The sequence below is a fragment of the Malus domestica genome, chromosome 07 (assembly GCF_042453785.1).
Source record: "Malus domestica chromosome 07, GDT2T_hap1".
NCBI lineage: Eukaryota > Viridiplantae > Streptophyta > Magnoliopsida > Rosales > Rosaceae > Malus > Malus domestica.
The window spans coordinates 36,201,413-36,227,130 of NC_091667.1; the positions used below are offsets into that span (position 1 = coordinate 36,201,413).

General features: G+C 36.3%; 2 protein-coding genes and 1 long non-coding RNA gene across 3 annotated transcripts; 1 reads left to right on the forward strand and 2 right to left on the reverse strand.

The window, feature by feature from the left end:
• Nucleotides 1-4,773: 4,773 nt before the first annotated feature.
• On the forward strand, nt 4,774-6,191 carry LOC103439959 (RPM1 interacting protein 13-like). Its single transcript, XM_008378607.4, has 3 exons — nt 4,774-5,209; nt 5,611-5,697; nt 5,809-6,191. The coding sequence occupies exons 1-3, from the start codon at nt 4,883-4,885 to the stop codon at nt 5,938-5,940; spliced, it is 546 nt and encodes a 181-aa protein (XP_008376829.2). The 5' UTR covers nt 4,774-4,882; the 3' UTR covers nt 5,941-6,191.
• A 687-nt stretch (nt 6,192-6,878) lies between these two features.
• LOC103439958 (caffeic acid 3-O-methyltransferase-like) lies at nt 6,879-10,403 on the reverse strand. Its single transcript, XM_008378606.4, has 4 exons — nt 9,735-10,403; nt 7,676-7,986; nt 7,446-7,510; nt 6,879-7,321 (listed from the first exon to the last, which is right to left on the reverse strand). The coding sequence occupies exons 1-4, from the start codon at nt 10,151-10,153 to the stop codon at nt 7,019-7,021; spliced, it is 1,098 nt and encodes a 365-aa protein (XP_008376828.1). The 5' UTR covers nt 10,154-10,403; the 3' UTR covers nt 6,879-7,018.
• Nucleotides 10,404-18,900: 8,497 nt separating this feature from the next.
• On the reverse strand, nt 18,901-21,951 carry LOC103410397 (uncharacterized). The gene is made up of 3 exons (XR_011582948.1): nt 21,465-21,951; nt 19,830-19,887; nt 18,901-19,667 (listed from the first exon to the last, which is right to left on the reverse strand). It is a non-coding gene; the product is annotated as an uncharacterized lncRNA (long non-coding RNA).
• Nucleotides 21,952-25,718: the final 3,767 nt, after the last annotated feature.

The window sequence follows — 25,718 nt, forward strand, 5'->3', positions numbered from 1 at the left end:
GTTTTTCTCATTCTATAAAAAATTAATATAAGATACTGACGTAACTTAACTATAACCATTCAGATAAAAGATGATGGAAGGGAATGAAAAAAAAAAGAGCCGAAAATCCTACTTCAATATTTTGAACATGCAGACGGCCCGATCAGATGCAGCTAGTGGACCCTAGTCTTTTTTTGCAAAGTGGAATGTTTTGAAAAACCATACACACGCCATCAATTTTATTAACTATAATCTTATTTGTTGAGAGTTGATTACTTAAGGAAAAAAATAGCATTTTGGATCTTTGACTTCAGTAGCTTCATTCTTCTGTCCTAAAGACCATGCTCTGATAAGCCCAGCAAAAACTCTCACAGAGAATGGACACAAAAGTAAACGTACTGACGTACTCTAAAATAGAGGAGGACTCTACAATTGTACCTGGATCATGCATGTTTTAGATAATCTATAACAATTCGGCCAATTTTGTGCGTCCAGATACCATTGCTTGTTATTTATTTATTGCCTATCTGATTATGACTCCTTGTGGCAGGTAGGAAGGCTTCTGTAATTTGGTTTATTTAATATCTTGATCATAAGACCAGTTTGAATGAACATCACGAATAACAATTTCACAGCAACGTCATGAAAATAATATGAATGTCATTTTATTATTCCCTTTTTGCCAATTTTTCTGTTTTAGGAGAGCTTGTGTATGAGCGATCGTATGTCAAACTCTATTGACAGGTAAGCTTGGGTGACGAGAAATACATAAGGTCCTGATTTTGTGTTTCGTGGCAGGACTTACACATGATCAGTCTGTCATACATCAGATTTTCTCATGTTTTAGACCCCATTGGATGGGTATGAATCCAAATTTATGACATACAAGCAACATAAAATCACTTTATTATTACTATTTTTTTGTAAATATGAAAATCTACTTACGGTGAAAAATCCATATGCGATCACCTTCCCATTGTAGGGGAGCGCGGTATAGCAGTTCTTCAAAATTTCAAACAATGCTCGTCACTCCATTCGTGACATATCCACTGTGAGATTGCGTATGCAATTTGATATTAGTTTCAAATATATTAAGAAACTAAGCTATTACAATTGTTGAGAATGATTCCCGCATTGATGGGAGGATGAACCTTACATGGGCCTATAAGAGGTTGTGCTGCTCTCTATATTATCAATTGGTCTCTATATTATCAATTGGTTTTCAGTGGAACCTCAACTTTTTTCATGGTATCAGAGTAAGTTGTCCACACGTGAAGGGACGTGTTGAGAATGAGTCTCACATGTGAGGGGAGTATTGAGAATGAGTCTCACACGTGAGGAGAGTATTGTGAATGAGTCTTAGGAGTATTGAGAATGAGTCATTGATGGTTGAATGTTCCACTATGAGGGGATTGAGAATGAGTCATGGTTGAATGTTCCAGTATGAGGGGAGTATTGAGAATGAGTCATTGATGGTTGAATGTTCCACTAAGTAGATAGATGTTGAATGTTCCACTAAATATATTATCATCACTACTATAAGATATATTTGTTGTCTTGACATGAACGGTGGAGGTTGCATCAAAGGGTTTTAAATTTAACTTTTTGAGTAACGTGAAACATTTATTATCCCAGACAACACTACGTGCTGGAATCCTTCATCCACAAACTAAGCTCTTACAAGTGTTGAGAATGAATCCCGCATTGATAGAATGATAAACCTTACATGAGCCTATAAGAGGTTGGGCTACTCCCTATATTGCCAATTGATTTTTCAGTGGAACTTTAACTTTCTTTATGGTATCATAGTAAGTTATCCACACGTGAAAGAACGTGTTGGTATTCAGAATGAGTCATTGATGGTTGAATGTTCCACTAAACACATTACCATCACTACTATAAGATATATTTGTTGTCTTGACATGAACGGTTTATCAAAGGGTTTTAAATTTAACTATTTGAGTAACGTGCAACATTTATTCTCCCAGACAACACTATGTGCTGGAATCCTTCATCCACCATTATCGTTTGTAATTTGGTGGCCGAAGCTTCTAACAAAACAAAATACAAAGATGTCCATACCCTTAACAGGTTTATGGGGAATGGATATCTAAGGTTATAGTATCGTTCTCTTTCATGATATATGCAGTAATTTTTTTGAAAGCAATACTCTATAATGGTGAATAATCTCTTTAAAGTCATACAAAATTCATATCCCATGTATAACCAGTTCTTTATATTGTAATAAGTTATAATTTTTCTTGATCTCATTTTAAGGAAAGGCGTCTCTGCATAGTTATAAATAATTGTCAATCAATACAAAAATATGCAAAAATATAAAATAATTGGGGCCTAAAAATCCTATTTAGGAAATACATAATAAAATGATCGTGGGTCATGTATGTTCTTGAACTGAAAGGTTCGAACCTTCGAATAGCGCAGCATTCATTAAGGATAAATAAGTTAATAAATAATATTTCAGGTATGTAATGTAATAAACTCCGTATTGTAACATGTTTTAATTTTTAGGGTAAATTAAACTTTATCACCTTAGGTTTGAGGTCTATTACAATCTCATACAACATCTTCAAAACATTTCATTTTCATACCTCAAATACTATTTTATTTTAATATAATACATCCATTACATTTTCCATTCATTGATTCGTTAAAAGTTGACGTAGCTGTCATATTTATACCACGTGGCTGTCAAATTTGTACTACGTAGCAAAAAAATTATTTTTTATACATTAAAATATTATAATAATTTACTCTATTAAAAAAAAAAAAAAAAAACTGAAAACCCAAAAACCCATTGCGCCGACCACCTCCTTTCCTCCACTCTCTTCACCTACCCCTCATCTTCAACCTCTTCTTTCCTCCCTCCCTCCTACAAACACACTCTCCAAATCCTTACAAATACCCATACACCTTGAAGCAAAACCCAGCAACTCCAAAGCCCTCGCTGCAAAGCTCTCTCTCCCTCCCACCATTTGTGATGAGGGGTGTGCGCTGTTTCAGACCACCAGAAGTCGGTGAGGATGTCATCCCCGACCCAAAATTGCAGTGAGAAATGGAGAGATAAAGGAGAAGGGAGGAAGGGAGAGAGGGTTTGAGGTTCAACGATCAGGGGTTTAGCCGTCTAGGTTGGGTCCTGGGTTGCGGAAAGCATGAGGGAGACGATGAAGCCCTTGATCTGGTCCTTCTCGGCATCAGGGATGGGGGTCTCGCCGGAAGAGGAGTTAGGAGCCCAGCGCGTCTTGAGGTGGTTTTTGAAGTTGATGCAAGCGGCCTGCCGGATTTGGTGATCGGCGGTCCTCTCAGGGACGGTGAGGTCGTGAGTGAGGTGGAGGGATGCCACAGAGAGTGAAGCCTGGGCGCGGAGGTGAGGCTCCGGGAACGGATAGAGAGTGTGGAGGAAACACCGAGGAAAGGGCTGAAGGTGGCGATGGTGTGACGGGAGGGAGGTGGGTCGGGTTCTGGGTTTTCAGTTTTTTATTTTTTATTTTTTTATTATTTTTAAATAGAGTAAATTATTATAATATTTTTAAGGTATAAAAAATTATTTTTTTAATGACACAAATTTGGAAATGACGTCATTAATGGATGGAAAATATAATGAATGTATTATATTGAAATAAACTAGTACTTAAGGCATGAAAATAAAATGTTTTGAAAATATTATATGAGGTTGTAATAGATCTCAAACCTGATAAATTGTAATTTACCTTAATTTTTATTTGTCTCATCTTGAGGAATCACCACACATCCACGTAGTTTAAAGGCGTCTTTCAATATGGGTCCAATTTTATAAGGTTATTATGAAAGGAGTAATTACGTCGTCCAAGGTAGGGCCTAGCAAGTATAATATATCTCCACGTCAGTTATTTAGATGTCCATAATTTTCAAACGAATTACAGCACTTGTCACTGTAGTTTTTGAAATGAATTTGCCAGATTCCGACGATTTTGAGAGCGCTGAGTTTATCTCGTGGATTTCAATGATTTTGAAAAAAAAAATATTCCCGATTCCTGCTTGTATAATTCAAATTCGAATTATGAGATGGATAAATATGATTCCTGCAAACAATCAATGCAGGCAGGAGTTTGGGTTTTGAAGGATATTCATACCTGACAAACTGGCATGGTAATATGCACCTGTTTTATCTGTTCATCCTTTGTTGTTAGTTGCTTTTGTTGTCTACCTATATGAGTGGAAGGAAACCATAATTTTCCAATTATGGTGGAAGTATAGATTATACATGCACGTGATTTGAGACATTTTTTTAGGTGAAATTGGGTTTATAATACTGATAAATGTTGTCGTCTGAAATCTTGTACGACACTGCCACTGATAATTCATAATTTTTATTTATGCCCAAGTTGTCGTTTGGACATTGATAATTCATAATTTCTAAGGAAAACTAATGAAAATGGTTTGAAAATTTTGAGTTTTAATGATAATGACAAAATAAAGGGTAAAGTAAATAGTACTAGGTTTGACTTTTTAGTGTAAAAATGTGGTTTTTCGTTAAAGTGAACAGTACCGTGGACTTTTCGTTAAAACTCTCTAATTTCTAATTATGGCATGGTCCTCCTTTTCATTTTAAACGAAGTGGTGATTGTGTCGAGAGCGTAAGGGCGATTTGGTACTGTTTTGCCTTGAAAAAAAAATATTTTTGTTATATTGTGAGAATAAATTTATTTTTTCTGTTTCAATTTTTTAATTTTTTTTATCTAAAATTATGAAAATAAATTATTTTTAAATGTTTAACAAATTTTTTTTTACACTTACTTTTTATAAAATACAGTACCAAACCAAACCAGTACTAAACGTGACTGTTTATCCGAATCACTAGACGAAAAGAGATTAAAAAAAAACTCAAAATCCTGGGTGAGAGAAAATGAGCGAAATCGGAATCGGTGTCAAAGCGATTAATCTATCGTCGACGACGCCGTCGCGCGAGAAGAAGGGAGTGACAGCCGAGAAAACTCCCCAGAAAGCTTTGTCGTCTTCTTCCGCGGAGGACGAGGACGGGAGTCCAATCAGGCACATTGCCTGTGTCAAAAACAAGGTCGATGTCAAACACTTTGAGGGCGTCGAGGACTGCTTCATCTTGGATTTCGACCCCTTTGAGCCGGTGCAGTTTTCCAAGTTGTCCGTGTCGGATAATGGTGGTGGTGGTGGTGGCGGTTCTCCCGATATCGCTGTTGTTGCTGAGAAAGGACAGGTTTTGATTTTTATCGTTGACCCTTTTAATTTTTTGTGTTAATTTTCTTTCTTCTGTTTGGTTGCTGGAAAATGCAGGTGAAGAATTGAATTTGAAATCATAACCCCATGTTACATATGACCCCCTTCTAGGGTTTTGCGAAAGAAAGGAAATTTTTAATCAATTTTCTTTCTTTGTTGTTGTGTTTGGTTGCTGGGAAAATGCAGGTGAACAAAATGAATTAGAAATTGTAACGCCATTGTGATATTTTGCCTATGAACCTTCAGGTGTTTGACCTCAAAAGTTTTTAAATTTATAAGAAACTTTTCTGCTTATCTGTTCATATTCCAATTTTTGTAAATTTATGAGCTAATTTGGTGAATGTCTGATGGCTCGTGTGGATTTGAATTGATGCTGTGTAGGTTGCTTGTAGAGACTATCCACATTCAAGACACCTCTGCCTGAAATTTCCTTTCGAGACGACACCCCATGAGAGCTACTGTGAGCTGGTAACAGAGTTTTACAACTTCAAATATTTGCATCTTGTGAATGTATCCCCGATTCCCTATCTATATTGTCTAACTTGGCATCTCAAAAGTGAACTCACTGATTGTATGTAGTGCTACTGCTATGTTTGCGATTCTTCCGCTCCATGCGGGTTGTGGAAACTATCACATTGCCACGCCGCTGCGCACATCAGTGACTGGAAGTGCAAAAGGATGATGAAACGGCAAGCCACGGTGAAGAAATGAACAAAGCTCCTGTTGTTTAGCCGTATTGCGGATAGCGGTGTATGAAAAATACCAGAAAAGTGAACTGTTGTTTTACTATTAGGCGGTCAAGTTCATGTAATTTTGTTCATAGGGAGGGTACTTGAAATGGCTTTTGTTCTGACTCGAAGAGATGTAGTTACTAATGAACTTACGATGTTGGTAGAAATGGAATCAAATTTGATTAGTTCAATTCGAATTGAATTGAATTGAATCTGATTGTTGTGAAGAAATCTCACTCGCAATCAATTCTATTAATTAACTTTAATTCTATCTGTTGAGAGAGTTGATTACTTAGGTAAAAAAAATTGCGCTAGAGCATTGATTTTTGGTTATAAGTATCAAATTGTGTATACAAACTCGAATTCTATCCAATGTTTGCAAGACACCCTAAAACAATCAACCATAGTGATAAGTTCAATCAAAGGTAAAGAAAATTGAAGAAATGAGATTTTGTCATCGAGTAGATTCTTTAAGCAAATCCACATAATAATGATCATATTATACCTTAAAATTGAAACCGTAAAAAATAGTGATTCTTTGATGAATATCAACCATTCCCATAAATGAGATCAAAGTTAAATAATATTGATTGTGACTGAGATTTTCTCAAAATGCAAGTTCTTTCACTAAGAAAAAAACATTGCATAGAGAGAATCTCAAATTGTCAATTTGCACGTGTAATTGTAAAATCAAAATTATTGGTTGGTGCAGGCTCTAAGTAATGTTTAGTGTCGAGCCGTTACCAATACTGTTAGAGCGAGGCTCACAGTAGCTTCATTCATCTGCCCACAAGAAGATACTCTCATACGCCCACAAAAAAACTCTCACAGACACATGCTTTGTCCGTCGTACACCAGGTTTTTTCATGTTTTCCACCCCATTGCGAGCGTATGAATCCAAATTTATAACTTACAACGAACATAAAATCACTTTCTTATTACTTTTTTATTTTTTATTTGTAACATATAAACGTAGTTATGGTGAAAATATGCGACCTCCATATCAAAATAAAAGCAATATGAATGCAGACGGCAGCATACCACTGCCAAAGTTATACTCAAATCTTCTTAAGAAACTCAATGGCATAGATGTGGAAAGCAGAGCAGATGACGCGGAAGCCTTTGAATCCAGATCCCTTAGCCAAGGCCTCAAACTCCTTCTCCGTCCGCTCTTTTCCTCCGGGGTTGTAGCCTAACATGATCACGTCGAGATTGACAACTACCTGGGTGGCAAGGCTGCTGTCGGGAGCTACTGGAAGAATGCACTCAGCAAGAATCACCTTCCCATTGTCAGGGAGCGCGGTATAACAGTTCTTCAAAAATTTCAAGCAATGATCGTCACTCCAGTCGTGACATATCGACTGCAAGATTGCATACATGATTTGAGAGTAGTTCCAAATTATTATGCAACTAAGCTCTTATAAGAAATTGATATTACCACTACAAAATAGTCATCGACTCTCTTTTTGATAAATAATAACTAACCTTCATGAAAATTGCATCTCCCTTTGGAACACTTGCAAACATGTCTCCTCCAACATGCTCCACACCTACATCCAACATCCATAGATCTCATATTCATTAGGAAAAATGATAAATAGTACAAACATAAGCAATATTAGAGGAGGACAAATCGAACTTGAGAGAGGTTGAGGTAGAGGTAAATGCTTTTTAAGTAATTGTACTACAAGCATTATCAGAAATGAAGAACATACCAAGAAATTGAGGAGCATCTTCTATGACATGAGGCAAGTCGAAGTTGATACCCTTAATCGAGGGGTACTTAGAAACGATCATGTTAACAACAGCACCAGTGCCACCGCCAACATCTACGACGGATGTAAGGCCCTCAAAGCCCTTGTAGGTCTCTAGAAGTTTTTTCATGGTAATGGTAGATTGTGCAGCCATTCCCCTGTTGAAGACCTTGTTGAATCTAGGGTCAGTGCCATGGTACTCAAAAGCACTCATTCCATAGGCCTTGTTGAATGGAATTCCCCCTTCAAGAACTGCATCTTTCAAGTGGTACCTGCACAAACCCAAAACAAGCATACATGTCACTCTCACAACCAAAAGCATTTAGCATGTGTAAAATAACGAAACAACACGTCGTTTGATCAGTCATATGGGCATGTCTCAGGACTTGGCTTCTCTGCCCTTCCAGTTCCCATATACTCTCATATTCTCCTATTTGTGCGGTCACGGTTAAACCACGTCAATATTTTATATCACTATTGCTTTTTTTCTTATTATTTTTATAAAAAATCAATATAAAATGTTGACGTGACTTAACCGTGACCGCACAAAATAGGAGGGGATAAAAGTGTATGAGAACTAGGAGGGCAGAGAAGCCGGGTCCCATGGCTCATATGTGACCTTGGCCAAGCCACCTACCACGTGTTTCAATGCCCGCATAACTCACAAGCATCAAATAATAAGGAATTGTTGACATAATTCTTGTATTGATGTGGATTACGCTATTTAGCAAGGCAGTACCTCTTATGTTCGAGTATACAGTTTTATTCCGACGTTCTTATGAAAATGATGGAGGGGATTTAAATCACCTCTAGCAAATTAACCTAAGTCACATTGAAGCTTTATGGAAGAATAGAATAATTAAAGTGTTAAACAATGGAGTCATACCAAGGAAAAAATGTTAAGATGTAACTAGATTATCCTACATTTTTTTCTAACTTGTTTAAATTAAACATATGTTCCTTTACAAAATTCCTCAAACTGTACAAGAATGATGAATTTCCAGTCTTGTCTGTCCCCAACGACCAAATCGGGCAAAAGTAGTATGAACTAAGAAGAAAATAGTAGAGAATGATAAAGAGAATGGTTAAGTAGACTCTTTCACAGTGGAATTTCTTACAGACTCTTTGTCATATTATTTTTTGACACAATATTTTATAATATTTGTATCAAAAATGTACCAAAAATATGAGAGACGGAGAGTCTGTGAAAAGTCTCCTCAGCATTTCCCAAAAAGAAATGTTAAGCAGACTGTCTAACAACTTATGTTTTTAGCATAAATTTTATAATATTGGTACGAAAAATGAATTGAAATTGAGATGGTAGAGAGTTTATAGAAAGTATCATTTTGATAGAATCTCCATATCATATCTCTTAGTACAAAGGATAATGTTGGGTAGATTAACTTTTTAGACAAAATTTGTAACCGATTTGATGTGTCGCCAATAAAAATAAACATGTTAATCAAAATGTCAATAAACACATTATATAGTTTATAAAATGAGAAATGTTAGGGCAACTCTCAATGGACTCTCTGACACCTCATGTTTTTGACAAAATATTTGATAAGAAAATTAACGTTAAACTGTAAAGTGGCAGAGAGTCTATGGAAAGTGTCACTTTGAGAGAGTCATCTTAGCATTTATCTTATAAAATATATATTAAATAGATAGTCTCCAAAACATTACTCTACTATACTAACAAGGGTAATGCTAGATAAACTAATTTTTAAACTAATGTTGTAAATTAAATGATATAGTTGTGATGATTGGATTATTACTTAAATGTTGATTAACATTATTATTTATTGATAGCACATAATTTAATTTGCAAATTTAGTTTAACAAATTAGTCTACTTAATAACCCCCTAAAAATATAGAAAACAATCACATACTCAAGGCCCAACTCACAGTTAGTAACTTTTTTATGATTTTATTCTGATGAACCTGTTTAAAACCCATTATTAATGTTTGTTTAGGATCAAATTATGATGATAAATTAAGAAGAAGAGTGGTAATTACCAGCTCTCCATAAGGACCTTGTCCTGACTCATGAGGCAGAGAGGAGCAATGGAAACACCATCCTCGTTCTTTGTCAAGAACTTGCAGACGGGGCCGAGGCCGTACAGCCGCTCGACATTGCCGTCGGGCAGCGTGCGGAGGGAGTAAGTGAGGATGGAGTAGCTGGCCAGGAGGCGCAGCATGCGGTCCAGCATGACGGGGGCGTCAGGGTTCTTGGTTGGCAGCTGCGAAGATAAGTCCGCCGAAGAAACGAAAGCGCCCGGCCCGGCTTTCACCATGATCTCGAGGAGGTCGAGCTCGAGGGCTGTCTTGAGCACCATGGGGAGAACGGGGGCGTTGGCTAGCTGCATGGCGAAGAGGTTTGTTTCTTTGTCGGTGACTTGGGTTGGAGGCATCTGAGTCTCTCCGGTCGAACCCATTTTTTGGATTTGGTGTTGGTAGAGAGAGAGAGAGAGAGAGAGAGAGAGAGAGAGAGAGAGGAGGAGGAGAGGAGGAGGAGGAATGAGGGTAGAAGAGATGGGTGTGCTAACTGGCAATATATAGGGATTTGTTTACTAACACACCTCCTTGCCTTATTTACTAATTCGTAATCAAATTGAGATGAACTGAATTGAGAATGAATTAGAATGAAGTGAAATTAGAATCAAATTCATATTAAAGACGTTTACTAAAATTGGCTAGAATATGAGTTTAAATGGTATTGATATATATAAACGGTTTACCAATTCACATGAATCAGAATAAAAATTAATATGATTACTAAAATACCCCTATTGTAATTAATTTATTTTATATCTAATTATTTTTAGTAAAACTAATATTCTTTCATTTTTCAGTAGAGAGAATAACCATTTTTTTTTACTTTCTAGTAACTTTTATTCTTTCATTGGTCCTTACCACTCAAGAATTGGACTCCGACCCTTTCAGGAGTTGAATTCCTGATTTATGCAGGTCCCACAATTATTTTAATTCCTGATGGTTTGGTAACCGTTGGAATGGTTGGGGATATGTGCAATTCTGGTTCCCACCATCCCATTCCCCCTTGGTAAACATGCCCTTGATGTGGTACCAAGTTGTGCCGGATGAGGATCCTCTCCTGAGCTCAGGATGGGGATCCTCTTGACCAACCCATCTGGACCGTTCAAATTTAATCTAACTGTTCCAAACAGGGGGCCCCTCTAAAAGTTATAATAATTGCAACCGTTGGATTACATTTGAACGGCCTAGATTGGCTAGTCAAGAGGATCCCCATCTTGAGCTCAAGAGATGCTCTTCTTCCCATGTTGTCGACCACCATGCAGGACCCCACATGCCTCCCACAGGTCTTACCTTTTAAGTCTAGCTTTATATTGTACTCTTTATCTGGTTTTGTTTTGTTTTATTTCCTTTTAGGGATCCTTAAGAGTATTTATACTTATATTTAAGATAAAAAAATTGTTATAATATTTTTCGATAATTAAAAAGAAAAATACACTTTAGAGGAGTGTAGATTGAGATTTTTAGAGTGCTAATAAAAATTCTCTTAAGGTAATGTGTTTAATATTTTTCCCTCTCAGTTTTGTTTTTTAAAAATATATGAACAAAGTTAACAATAATTTACATATCCAAACTTTGAGGGCGAGCCAGGGTGCAATAGAAATGTTGGTCCTTTGTAACCGGAAAGTCATGGGTTCGAGTCGTGAAAACAACATCTTTGCAACGTAAGAATAATAGTGCGTACGATAAACGTTTATCACTGCAAAGCAAAAAGTCTTGTTGGCTTGTAGGCCCTTTACAAATCCAAAACTTTCCTATCAAAACGTGTAGTTTTCTTCAATACAATGTTATACTCGATGGTTTAAAAAGTTTACAATAAGGTCGTTGTTATTTATTTATTATATGTTATGGTGTTTGAAAAGTTTTTAAGTCCAAAGTTTTTCTCCCTTGTTGACCCGGCAAAACAAGTTACTTAATCTACGCAATTGTGAAATGACGCAAAGAGGTTAGAATGGCATTGGACAAACTATAAAAGAGCGCTTTCAAAAAAAAAAAAAAAAAAAAAACTATAAAAGAGCAATTTGCATGGAACAAATTTATCGTTATTGTGTTGCTTCAGTTCAATAATGTAATAAAATATCTAAAATAATTTACACTAACATTATATAATAAAAATGAAACGTCACGTGATGATAAACACATTCCATATAAATCCTTACAGTATTCTTGATCAAGCATCATATTTTCGTGAAGCTCAAAAGATAATATACTAAATTCAGATGATGCCATTGCCATCGTTTGTGTTATCCTGACTAATCCATGAACGGGATCGGTTCTCTTGGCAATTTACAAAGAGCAAACAAAAAAGAAAAAAAATATATGTGACAATTATTGTAGTCCTATTATATTTGAATGTGAATATGTAAATTCTAATGTATTTAGGGGTATCTTGAAATATTCTCTACGGTTAGATATTATCCTATTAAAGTTGTAATCATATTGGGGTAAGGAATTTACCTTCCTAACTACTATAAATAAATGCACAATGGGATGAAATATAACACACCTCACAATTACACATCTCTCTCTTCTCTTTCTATGCCACACTCTCTCTTTCTGGCCTCCATAACTTTTCAGTAAATTATGCCTACAACACGTTGTTAGCACACTATTGACGCTGCGCTACATAAAGTTTGTTCTTCAATCCTAAAAGTATTACGTGTTAATCATTCTTTTTATAATTACTTTATTATTTTATTGAATTGATCTACATGCTATTGATTCAATTTAATTTTTCTTTGTTGTATGTGATATAACGCACTAGAGATGCAATTCCGGCTTTTAGTGAAGGATATTCTACAAATTCAAAGGCTTAGTTGTTTTCTGCCAATCAGGTTCCTTTAAAATAATTTAAGATATTTGAAATGACCGTAAAGCATGAAAACATTCCCCATGATGTATGAACACCCTATATTTATATTTTCCTTTCAGTTATACACACACACACACACACACACACACACACACACACACACACACACACACACACACACACATACTTGTTCATGCAATACGCAATTATGCTATGTGGAATTTGTGAGTCAAGGCATCGAAAATAATTTAGAAGTAATTAGGTTTTTAACCCTAGAATTTGAAAAAACAAATTTAAAAAAAAAATTCTGGGATTTTTGTGGCATAGGTCGCAGCTCGCCGCCAGAGCATCGCTGTTGGCTTGCAACTAACTGTGTCGAGCACGCCACCTGGAACGACATTGTTTCGACATTTGGACTACGCAGCAGCCCTTTAGGCTTTGCTGCGCCTACACAGACACCTGGCCTCAGCCTGGTAAGGGTTACCGTGGGCCTGCAGCCCCTCCCACCCAAACTAGCAACTTTTAAGTTGATGGGCCTTATCCCGAGTCCCTAGCCCAAATCAGTAGCAAGCCCGTTGCTTGCTGGGTCCAACCTATGCCCCTGGCCTGTTTGTTGGGCTATGCTAACCCTCGGCCTAAACCTACCAACAGCCTTAAAGCTGCTCGGTTTCCACTGCACATAGCCCAAATTGAAGCCAGCTTGCAGCTGGGCTTCACGCACACCTATCCCAGGCCAGCCCCTTGTTAGGCTTGTACTCACCGCGCTTTTTTGTGGCTTAGAACCAATAGTCTAGCTGCTAGGCCTATCCCAGACCTACGGCCCGTAGCCTGCAGCCATGATTGGGTTGTCTTACAGCTAACATGTGGCCTACTAAGCCTTTTTAGGGCCTTACCATGTACAAGGCACCCTAGCCCATCGAGATTGGGCTATAATTTTTCGAACCCAATGTTATTCTTTGGCATTCCAGCTAATATTAACTTGAATGTTATCATTATTTTTGCTTCTACGATTAAACCTGAATAGTTATGATCTATTGAATTAATTAAAGTGACTAGCAGTCCATTAATCGGACAATTAATCCAAAATTATTAGCCTGAAGTCCACTTTTTGGCAATTAACGATTCAATAAATTATTTCTTTTCTTTGAACTGTTGACTCCATTTCGTAGTCCTGAAGCACTTACACTTGAGTTCCTGAAGCAACCCAAATCCACTACACTTAGTTGTATATTGTATTTTGTATTCTTATGGGTACCTCATTTTATGAACCGGAAGTTCATAAACCAAATTGAACTTGTAGTTTCAAATTTAGTGTCTTTGAAACCCGAAGTTTTCATAAAACAAGTACACACATGAATTGCTGAGGGTTGAGTGTGCTTGCAGTGCAGCCTCCAGCATTGCAGGTTTGGTCGCTTGACTTGCCTTACACGTGCGTAAACTACATGCGCCTGACACAAAAAAAAAAAAAAATATGGCTAACACCAGTTCCACTTAGGCGCTGAGTTGGGCTATTCTTGCCTGATTGAACAGTCGGGTTCTACTTCCTTCCACTGTAGCTCGACTCATTTGGGTGGGGTGGAAAGGATTTTAGGGGTTTTGAGGGATTTAGTGACTCATCTGCTTGAGCAATTGAGAAAAGTGGACTTGCTTTTATTGCCATTGTTGTTTTGTGAGTCTCACACACATAAACGATTAGAATCAGTTTCAAAATTAATCTAAATAATCCTATGGAAATTGATCATTTCAATGATCCAAACAGAAAAGGTTAATAATTTCTGGACATCGAATAATACTATATTTATGTCAATATCCGCTCAAACTAATCACTCTCTCTCTGAATCTTTTGTTGAGGATCGTGGGGATCCGTGAATCGTGTCTGTTTATCGTACATCGTGTGGTCATTTTTTTTCAAGTACTGTTTATGTTTATTTTTAAATAAAAATATTTAAAATGATTTCTGACCGCATGATGTACGATGAATGGACACAATTCACAGATCCCCAGGATCCTCGCAAAGAGGATCCAACGAGGATTCGGACTCGCATACTCCATGAAGTAAGCAGATAAATGGTATTATTTAATTGGCTAGGGTTTGACAAACGACAGGGAATCACCATCACATCTTACCCAATTTTTTGAACATGTTGACAACAGATTGGATGCAGCTCTTGGTGACGAAAACAAATTGCAATTCCACCTCATAGTTGGACCGCTGTCATTTTGTTTGGAAGAAAAGGGAAAGGGATCCTCTTTGGATCCTTTCCTCCTAATCCACTAAGTCCGGGGATTTGAACCATTAAAATTTGATCTAATGGGTACAAACCAGAGGCAGATCCATTAAGGGATCGAGGTGGTCCCAGGACCACCCGCAAGCTCAGATAAAAGCCTATTGAAACCACTGAGGACCACCTAAGTATGGACTGTGGTGGTGGAGAACAGCAGCCATGGCTGCCGATGCACTACTCATTCTATTGCAGAAGGAGAAAGAAGAGGACTTATGTTTTAAAATAACTTGGCCAAACGCACTGTTTTGAGCCAAGCCAATAAAAAAAGTTTTAAAAGCACTGCCAACTGCTCTTCTCATTGTGATTGGACATCCCTTAGACTCCACGTGATGGGTTTTTAATCAATTCCCAAGTAAAAAACAATTTAGAGATTTTAATAAAAAGGAGAGAGTAAATTAAGTGGGTCCCAATCTCACTCAAGTAAACATTTCGTTTTACCTTTGGTGTTTTGCCTTTTGCTATGCACCTTTGCCATTTGGTTGCTGTTTCTAAAGATATTTTAATTATATTCGTTTATTGTAATTCGTGCGGTTAGAAATTATTGTAATTTTTTTATTTAAAATTGAATATAAACAATACCTGACAAAAATATCCTCATTCGCCAGCAAAGATACTTTGGGATTCCTCAACTCTTCTAGCCAGCAAAAAACCTTTGAACTTACCCTATTCTCTATCCCTTGACATTAGGGCTTAGCCTTTAGGTTTGCAAACGTCTGCCATTCTTCTTTTGATCCCAAAACCCTAATTAGGGTTTAGTTATGCAAGCTTTTCATGGGGACGTTGGTTTATTTATTAGTGCATGTTGTAAGGACGTGTCACTTAAGTGTTTAACACAATGTTTATTTATGTTTTAATCGTAAAAGTTTTGATAGTCTTGCATTCACGATAAGAGTTATACATATTTAGTTGTACTCATTTTTATTTTGGTAGACATATAAATAGTAATGACTTTGTCGTTTATTTCTTTCAGTATTATTTTGGTTTTATTTTATTTAATATTTTTGCTATAAAATTAGGACCACCCGATGCTAAAATTCTGAATCCGCCACTGCTACAAACAGGGCCCACTTTAAAAGTTATAATAACTTCAGTCGTTGGATCAAATTTCAATAGTCCGAAATCCCGGACTTAATGGATTAGAATGGAAGCAATCCGGAAATGACCCATTTCTGAAGAAAAGTAATCTTTCCAGAACCAAAAGAGGTACAAAGGTCTCCCCTCTTGAAAAAAACTTCTTCACCAACCAGTAACAAAACTTCTTCACCAACCACGCAAAAGTATTAAAAATTTAAGAGAGATAAGTTGTGCAAGGTGTTTAATTAAAATATTTGTTCACTAATTTAGATTTTCATTGATTAGTTTTCGCTTTCCACAGTACAATTGACTAAAGTAGGATGTATTAAGATATAACTAGTCTTCATGCACGTGCTCATGCTAAAGGTATTTTTGGAATCACAGCATGCTACGCGTGACTGACACGTGTTAAATGTATTTATATGTGTAAATTGACAAAAGGAAAGTCAAATATTTGAAGTAAATGAATAATATTAGATCATGCTAGAAGAAACCCTTCATAAACCAATTAAAGCAGCTGAATTCACATAATAAAATCGATCTCCATAGAATTTACATTAAGAATAGAGAAAATAATATCGAATGAACAACTGCTTGAATTACATTATTGCTAGACCATTGTGAGGCTAAGCCCACCCCCTCCCCCTTAGTGTAGAGCGCGTGCAAAAAACATTTTTTTGAATCATGGCATGCTACGCACGACTTACACGTTTTAAATGTATTTATATGCGTAAATTGATAAAAGAAAAGTCAAATATTTGAAGTAAATGAATAATCTTACATCACGCTAGAAGAAACCTCTCATAAACTAATTGGAGCAACTGAATCCACATAATAAAATCGATCTCTACAGAATTTATATTAAGAATAGAGAATATAATATTTAATAAACAACTTATTAAATCACACTATTGCTAGCCCATTGTAAGGCTAAGCACACATCCTCCCCCTTAGTGTAGATAATATCGTTTGTTAAAAAAAAAACATTCATTTGACAACTAAGTTAATGTTAATAAACAACTGATTGAATCACACTATTGCTAGCTCATTATGAGGCTAAACCCACTCCCTTCCCCTTTAGTATACATAATATTGTTTGTTAAAAAAAAAACAATCATTTGACAATTAATTTAATCACATTATTATCCGTGTGGGAAGTACCTTTTTTATAACTGGCATTACACGACTCTTAAGATGTTTTGAACGTATTTAAAAATAGAGAAAATAATATTTTCTGAAATTGGATTGAATCATATTATTGCTAGCCTATTTAAAAAAATAAAAAATAAAATATGTACAAATTTATCACCGGTGCTACGCGCCTCTTAAGATGTTTTGAACACAACATTCATGATTTTCCTTATTTTTTATTATATTTTTCTTTCATCTTCACTTGGGCACCATCAACTTTCACTCATCCTTCCATTTTTTTATTCTTTTCTCTCTTCCCATTTATATTTAGAGTAAACTGTCGATTTGCCCCCTAAACTTTCACTGAACTTTCGATTTCCCCCCTGAACTTTTCGATTGGAAAATTTCCCCCCTGAACTAATTTTTTTAGCCAATTTGCCCCCTACCGTTAGTTTTTCAAACATTCCATCCAAATTTCTGTTAAGTGAGACCATGTGCACAACATATGAGGGTAGTTAAGTCATTTCACTCTTAAAAATGATTAAAAAACTGAAAATTTCCCTCTAATTCATATCCTCAATTTTATTTTTCACTCATTCCTATGTATAAAAAATGACATACGGTGTTATTGTCTTCATGGCATGAACATTCTAGTAATTTTACATTATTAAAAAAAATGATTAAACAAAAACAGATCGAAGAAAAGAAAAAAAAATACAAAAACCCCAGCCACCACCACTTCCTTTCCGCACCCCCATCACCCACCCCTACGACATCCTCCCCCTACCCTCATCTCCCTCAACCGTAACCCCACTCCCTGATTTGGCCCCACCCTCTGCTACCCCAATGACCCAACCCTCTTCCTGCATCACAAATCTCTCTCTCTCTCTCTCTCTCTCTCTCTCTCTCTCTCTTCTCTCTCTCTCTCTCTTCCCACTTTCTTCGTTCCTTGCATTGTTCGTAGAATAACAAATAGAGAGGGGAAGGAGAGTCTCTGTGTGTGGGAAGGGGGAGGACCGGATATGGTGGTTGATGGGTCTCAGGGGTGGGAGGAGGTGGTAATTGTGGGTACAAGGAGATCGGCGGTAGAGGTAAAAAATAGAGGGAATTTTTTTTTTAAATTTATTTTCAGTTTTTTAATCATTTTTAAGAGTAAAATGACTTAACTACTCTCATATATTGTGCACATGGTCTCACTTAACAGAAATTTGGATGGAATATTTGAAAAACTAACGGTAAGGGGCAAATTGGCTAAAAAAATTAGTTCAGGGGGGAAATTTTCCAATCGAAAAGTTCAGGGGGGAAATCGAAAGTTCGGTGAAAGTTTAGGGGGCAAATCGACAGTTTACTCTTATATTTATATTTTATTTTATAATGATCAAATTTCCCATGTATTATTTGATATATTATATTGGGTTGCTTTTGGATTTTTTTGGTTGTGAGTCAATTTTGTCCTAATATTTTTGTCGAAGTCATGACACCAAATCGGCAATATTCATTGCCCTATTCGCTATATATATATATATATATATATATATATATATATATAATAGATAGATGTTGAACGTTCCACTAAATACATTATCATCACTACTACAAGATATATATAATAGATAGATGTTGAATGTTCCACTAAATACATTATCATATCATCACTACTATAAGATATATTTGTTGTCTTGACATGAACGGTGGAGATTGCATCAAGGGGTTTTAAATTAAACTATTTGAGTAACGTGCAACATTTTTTCTCCCAGACAATACTGTTAGAGCGAGGCTCACAATAGCTTCATTCATTTGCCCACAAGACGATGCTCTGATACGCCCGCAAAAAACTCTCACAGAGGATAGGTCTTTATTTTTTCTTTATGGCAGCACAGACACATGCTCTGTCCGTCATACACCAGGTTTTTTCATGTTTTACACCCCATTGCAAGCTTATGAATCCAAATTTATAACATACAACGAACATAAAATCACTTTTTTATTACATTTTTTTGTTTGTTATAAACCTAGTTATGGTGAAAAACGTGCGACCACCATATCAAAATAAAAGCAATACGAATGCAGACGGCAGCTTGTATACCACTGCCAAAGTTATACTCAAATCTTCTTAAGAAACTCAATGACATAGGTGTTGAAAGCGGAGCAGATGACGCGGAAGCCTTTGAATCCAGATCCCTTAGCCAAGGCCTCAAACTCCTTCTCCGTCCGCTCTTTTCCTCCGGGGTTGTAACCTTACATGATCACGTCGAGATTGACAACTCCCTTGGTGGCCAGGCTGCTGTCTGCAGCTACTGGAAGAATGCCTTCAGCAAGAATCTCCTTCCCATTGTCAGGGAGTGCGGTATAACAGTTCTTCAAAAATTTCAAGCAATGATCGTCACTCTAGTCGTGACATATCGACTGTAAGATTGCATACATGATTTGTGACTAGTTCCAAATTATTATGCAACTAAGCTCTTATAAGAAATTGATATTAGCACTACAAAGTAGTCATCAACTCTCTTTTTGATAAATAATAACAAACCTTCATGAAAATTGCATCTCCCTTTGGAACACTTGCAAACATGTCTCCTCCAACATGCTCCACACCTACATCCAACATCCATAGATCTCATATTCATTAGGATAAATGATAATAGTACAAACATAAGCAATATTAAGGGAGGAGAAATCGAACTTGAGAGAGATAGAGGTAAAGGTAAATGATTTTAAGTAATTGAACTATAAGCATTATCAAAATGAAGAACATACCAAGAAATTTGGGAGCATCTTCTATGACATGAGGCAAGTCGAAGTTGATACCCTTAATCTATGACATGAGGCAAGTCGAAGTTAATAACTCACAAGCATCAAATAATAAGGAATTGTTGACATAATTCTTGTATTGATGTGGATTACGCTATTTAGCAAGGCAGTATCCTCTTATGTTCGAGTATACAGTTTTATTCCGACATTCTTACGAAAATGATGGAGGAGGGGATTTAAATCACCTCTAGCAAATTAACCTAACTCACATTCGAGCTTTATGGAAGAATAGAATAATTAAAGTGTTAAACAATGGAGTCATACAAAGGAAAAATGTTAAGATATAATTAGATTATCCTACATTTTTTTTCTAACTTGTTTAAATTAAACATATGTTCCTTTACAAAATTCCTCAAACTGTACAAGAATGATCAATTTCCAGTCATGTCTGTCCCCAACGACCAAATCGGGCAAAAGTAATATGAACAAAGAAGAAAATAGTAGAGAAAGATAAAGAGAAAGGTTAAGTAGACTCTTTTACAGTGGAATATCTTACGGACTCTTCGTCATATTATTTTTTGACATAATATTTTATAATGTTGGTATAAAAAATGTGTCAAAAATATGAGAGACGGATGGTCTATGAAGAATCTCCTTAATTTCCCATAAAGAAATGTTAAGCAGACTCTCCATGGATTCTCTGACAACTTATGTTTTTAGCATAAATTTTATAATATTGGTACAAAAAATGAATGGAAATTGAGGTGGTAGAGAGTTTATAGAAAGTCTCATTTTGATAGAATCTTTGTATCATATATCTTAGTACAAAGGATAATGTTGGGTAGATTAACCTTTTAGACAAAATTTGTAACTGATTTGATGTGTCACCAATAAAAATAAACATGTTAATCAAAATATCAATAAACACATTATATAGTTTATAAAATGAGAAATGTTAAGGCAACTCTCAATGGACTCTCTGACACCTCATGTTTTTGGCAAAATGTTTTATAATGTTGATAAGAAAATTAACGTTAAACTGTAAAGTGGCAGAGAGTTTATGGAAAGTGTCACTTTTAGAGAGGCCTCTTAGCATTTCTCTTATAAATTATGTATTAAATAGATAGTCTCCATAACATTACTCTACTCTACTAATAAGGGTAATGCTAGAGAGACTAAATTTTTAAACTAAATGTTGTAAATTAAATGATATAGTTGTGATGATTAGATTATTACTTAAATGTTTATTAACGTTATTTGTTATTGATAGCACATAATTTAACTTGCAAATTTAGTTTAACAAATTAGTCTACTTAATAACCCCCTAAAAATATAGATAACAGTCACATACTCAAGGCCCAACTCACATTTAGTAACATTTTTATGATTTTATTATGATGAACCTGTTTAAAACCCATTATTAATGTTGGTTTAGGATCAAATTAGGATGATAAATTAGGAACTTTAATAAAAAGTTCCCGGTACTGTTCACTTTAACGAAAAACCACATTTTTACACTAAAAAGTTCAATTCTGGTACTATTCACTTTACCCTTTATTTTGTGCTTATCGTTAAAACTCAAAGTTTTCAAGTCATTTTCATTAGTTTTCCTGATAAATTAAGAAAAAGAGTGGTAATTACCAGCTCTCCATAAGGACCTTGTCCTGACTCATGAGGCAAAGAGGAGCAATGGAAACACCATCCTCGTTTTATGTCAAGAACTTGCAGATGGGGCCGAGGCCGTACAACCGCTCGACATTGTCGTCGGGAAGCATGCTGAGGGAGTAAGTGAGGATGGAGTAGCTGACCAGGAGGTGCATCATGCGGTCCAGCATGACGGGGTCGTCAGGGTTCTTGGTCGGCAACTGCGAAGCTAAGTCCGTCGGAGAAACGAAAGTGCCAAGCCCGGCTTTCGCCATGATCTCGAGGAGGTCGAGCTCGAGGGCTGCCTTGAGCACTATGGGGAGAAAGGGGGCGTTGACTAGCTGCATGGCGAAGAGGTTTGTTTCTTCGTCGGAGACTTGGGTTGGAGTCGTCTGAGCTTCTCCGGTCGATCCCATTTTTTGGATTTGGTGTTGGGAGAGAGAGAGAGAGAGAGAGAGAGAGAGAGAGAGAGAGAGAGAGAGAGAGAGAGAAGAGGAGATGAGGAGATGACGAGGAGGAATGAGGGTAGAAGAGATGGGTGTGCTAACTAGCAATATATAAGGATTTATTTAGTCACCCACCACCTTGCCTTATTAATAATATATAAGGATTTGTTTACTCACCCACCACCTTGCCTTATTAATCCGTAATTAGATTGAGAGGAGCTGAATTGAGAAGGAAATGAATTGAGAAGGAATTGGAATGAGGTGAAATCATAATCAAGTTCATGTTAAAGGCGTTTACTAAAATTGGTTGAAATCAAAGTATGAATGATATTGATATATAAAAATTGTTTACTAATTCACATGAATCGGAATAAAAATTAATGTGATTACTAAAATACGCCTATTGTAATTAATTTATTTTATATCTAATTATTTTTAGTAAAACTAATATTCTTTCATTTTTCAGTAGAGAGAATAACTATTTTTTTCATTTTCTAGTAACTTTTATTCTTTCATTGGTCCTTATCAGTTACCAACATAAAATAAACTCCAAGAAAAAAAAATTCACTCACTATCCTCTCTGCTGTTGTGCCGACCCATCCATTTCTAAATTTCCCAGGCACATCTCTCTCTCTTCCCCTATCTTCCCCATCTTTCTTTGCTGACCCACCCCTTTCCAAAATTCCCCAGGCATCTCTCTCTCGTCCCCATCTTTATCTGCTACCGACCCACCCCTGATCGCGAGACCACTATCTTTCCTTTTCTTTGGTCTTCATCGAGAACGCGAGCCTTGTTAAGCAATGGCTTGAAGGCAACACCCACCTATGGCCAACTATCACAATCACAACGGTTGCAAACACTGGCACCGTTCTCATCTTTGGAGTTTGAGGGTATTACCTTTATAAAATTTGGATTCTTGATGTACACCATTTCTAGGAATTCAAATACCTCATCCCACTCAAGAATTGGACTCCGACATTTCAAGAGTTGAATTCCTGATTTTGTGCTGGTCCCACAATTATTTGAATTCCTGATGGTTTGGTAACCGCTAGAATGATTGGGGATATGTGCAATTTTAGTTCCCACCATCCCATTCCCCTTTGGTAAACATGCCTTTCATGTGGTACCAAGTTTTCAACCACCATGCAGGACCCCACATGCCTCCCACAGGTCTTACCTTTTAAGTCTAACTTTATACTATACTCTTTATCTGGTTTTGTTTTGTTTTATTTCCTTTTAGGGATCCTTAAGAGTATTTATACTTATATTTAAGGTAAAAATTTGTTATTAGCACTCCAAAAATCTCATTTAGCACTCCAAATTTTCTATAATTAAAAAGAAAAATACACTTAAAAGGAATGTAAAATGAGATTTTTGAAGTGCTAATAAAAATTCCCTTAAGGTATTGTGTTTAATATTTTTCTCTCTTAGATTTGTTTTTGAAAAATATATGAACAAACTTAATGATTATTTACATATCCAAACTTTGATGGCGAGTCAGGGCACAATAGAAATGTTGATCCTGTGTAACCGGAAAGTCATGGGTTCAAGTTGTGGAAACAACCTCTTTACAACGTAAGAATAATAATGCGTACGATAAACGTTTATCAACACAAAACGGAAAGTCTTGTTGGCTTGCAGGCCCTTTACAAATCCAAAACTTTCCTATCAAAAAGTGTAGTTTTCTTCAATACAATGTTATACTCGATGGTTTAAATTAACGCAAACGCATTTCACACCAGTATGTCTACTGATATATTGTTCTCTTGGAGTTGAAGTTGGGAGAACTGGAAAAAAAATAGTGAATTGCTCCCTTTTGAAGTCCTTGTAGCTGGTGATAGAGCATAGTTTACAATAAGGTTGTTGTCATTTATTTATTATATGTTATGGTGTTTGAAAAGTTTTTAAGTCCAAAGTTTTTCTCCCTAGTTGATTCGGCAAAACAAGTTACTTAATCTAAGCAATTGTGAAATGAAACAAAGAGGCTGGAACGACATTGGACAAACTATAAAAGAACAATTTGCATGGAACGAATTTATCGTTATTGTATTACTTTAGTTCAATAATGTAATAAAATGTCTAAAATAATTTACACTAACATTATATAATAAAAATGAAACGACACGTGATGATAACACATTCCATATAAATCCTTACAGTATTTTTTATCAAGCATCATATTTTCGTCAAGCTCAAAAGATAATATACTAAATTGAGATGATGTCATTGCCATCGTTTGTGTTGTCCTGACTAATCCATGAAAGGGATCGGTTGTCTTGGCAATTTACAAATAGGAAACAAATAATTAAAAAATATGTGATAATTGTTGTAGTCTTATTAAATTATGAATGTGATTGTGTAAATCATAGTGTATCTAGAGGTATCTTGAAATATTCTCTAGGGTTAGATATTATCCTATTAGAGTTGTAATCCTATTGGGGTAAGGAATTTACCTTTCCTACTATTATAAATAAAGGCACAATGGGGTGGAATAGAACATATCTCACAATTACACATCTATCTCTTCTCTTTCTATGCAGCACTCTCTCTTAACTTTTCAGTAAATTATGCCTACAGCATGTTATCAACACACTCTTGACGCTGCGCTACAGAGAGTTTGTTCTTCAATCATGGAAGTATTACATTTTAATCATTCTTTTTATGATTACTTTATTATTTTATTGAATTGATCTACATGTTATTGATTCGATTTAATTTTTCTTTGTTGTACGTGATACAACGCATTGGAGATGCAATTCCGGCTTTTAGAGAAGGATATTCTAGAAATTCAAAGGCTTAGTTGTTTTCTGCCAATCAGGTTTCTTTAAAATAAATTAAGATATTTGAAACGACCGTGAAACATGAAAGCATTCCCCATGATGTATGAACACCCTATATTTATATTTTCCTTTCAATTATATATATTGCATATGGGTTCATATATTTTGTCAATATATATACACACACACACATATACTTGTTCATGCAATACGCAATTATACTATGTGGAATTTGTGAGTCAAAGCATCGAAATTAATTTAGAAGCAATTAGGGTTTTTAACCCTAGAATTTGAAAAAACAAATTTAAAAAAAAAATACTGGGATTCTTGCAGCATAGGTCGCGGCTTGCCGTCATGCCACCAGAGCACCACTGCTGGCTTGCAGCCAGCCGTGTTGAGCACGCCCCCTGGAATGACGTCGTTTTGACATCTAGACTATGCAGCAACCCTTTAGGCTTTGCTACGCCTACACGGACACCAGGCATCGGCCTGGTAAGGTTTACCGTAGGCCCGCAACCCCTCCCGCCCAAACCAACAACTTTTGAGTTGTTGGGCTTTGTCCCTAGTCCCTGGCCCAAACCTGCCAACAGTCTTAGGCTGCTGGGTTTGCACTACACATAGCCCAAATTGAAGCTAGCCCGCGGCTGGGCTTCATACGCACCTATCCCAGGCAAGCCCTATGTTGGGCCTGTACTCCCCGCACCTTTTTGTGGCTTAGAACCAACAGTCTAGCTGCTAGGCCTATCCCAGACCTACGACTCGTGGCCTGCAGCCATGATTGGGCTATCTTACAACCAACATGTGGCCTACTAAGCCTTTTTAGGGCCTTGCCTTGTACACGATACCCTAGCCCACTGGGATTGGGCTATAATTTTTCGAAACCAATGTTATTCTTTGGCATTCCCGCTAATATTAACCTGAATGTTATTATTATTTTTCTTCTACGATCAAACCTGAATGGTTATGATCTATTAAATTATTTAAAGTGACTAGTAGTCCATTAATCTGACAATTAATCCAAAATT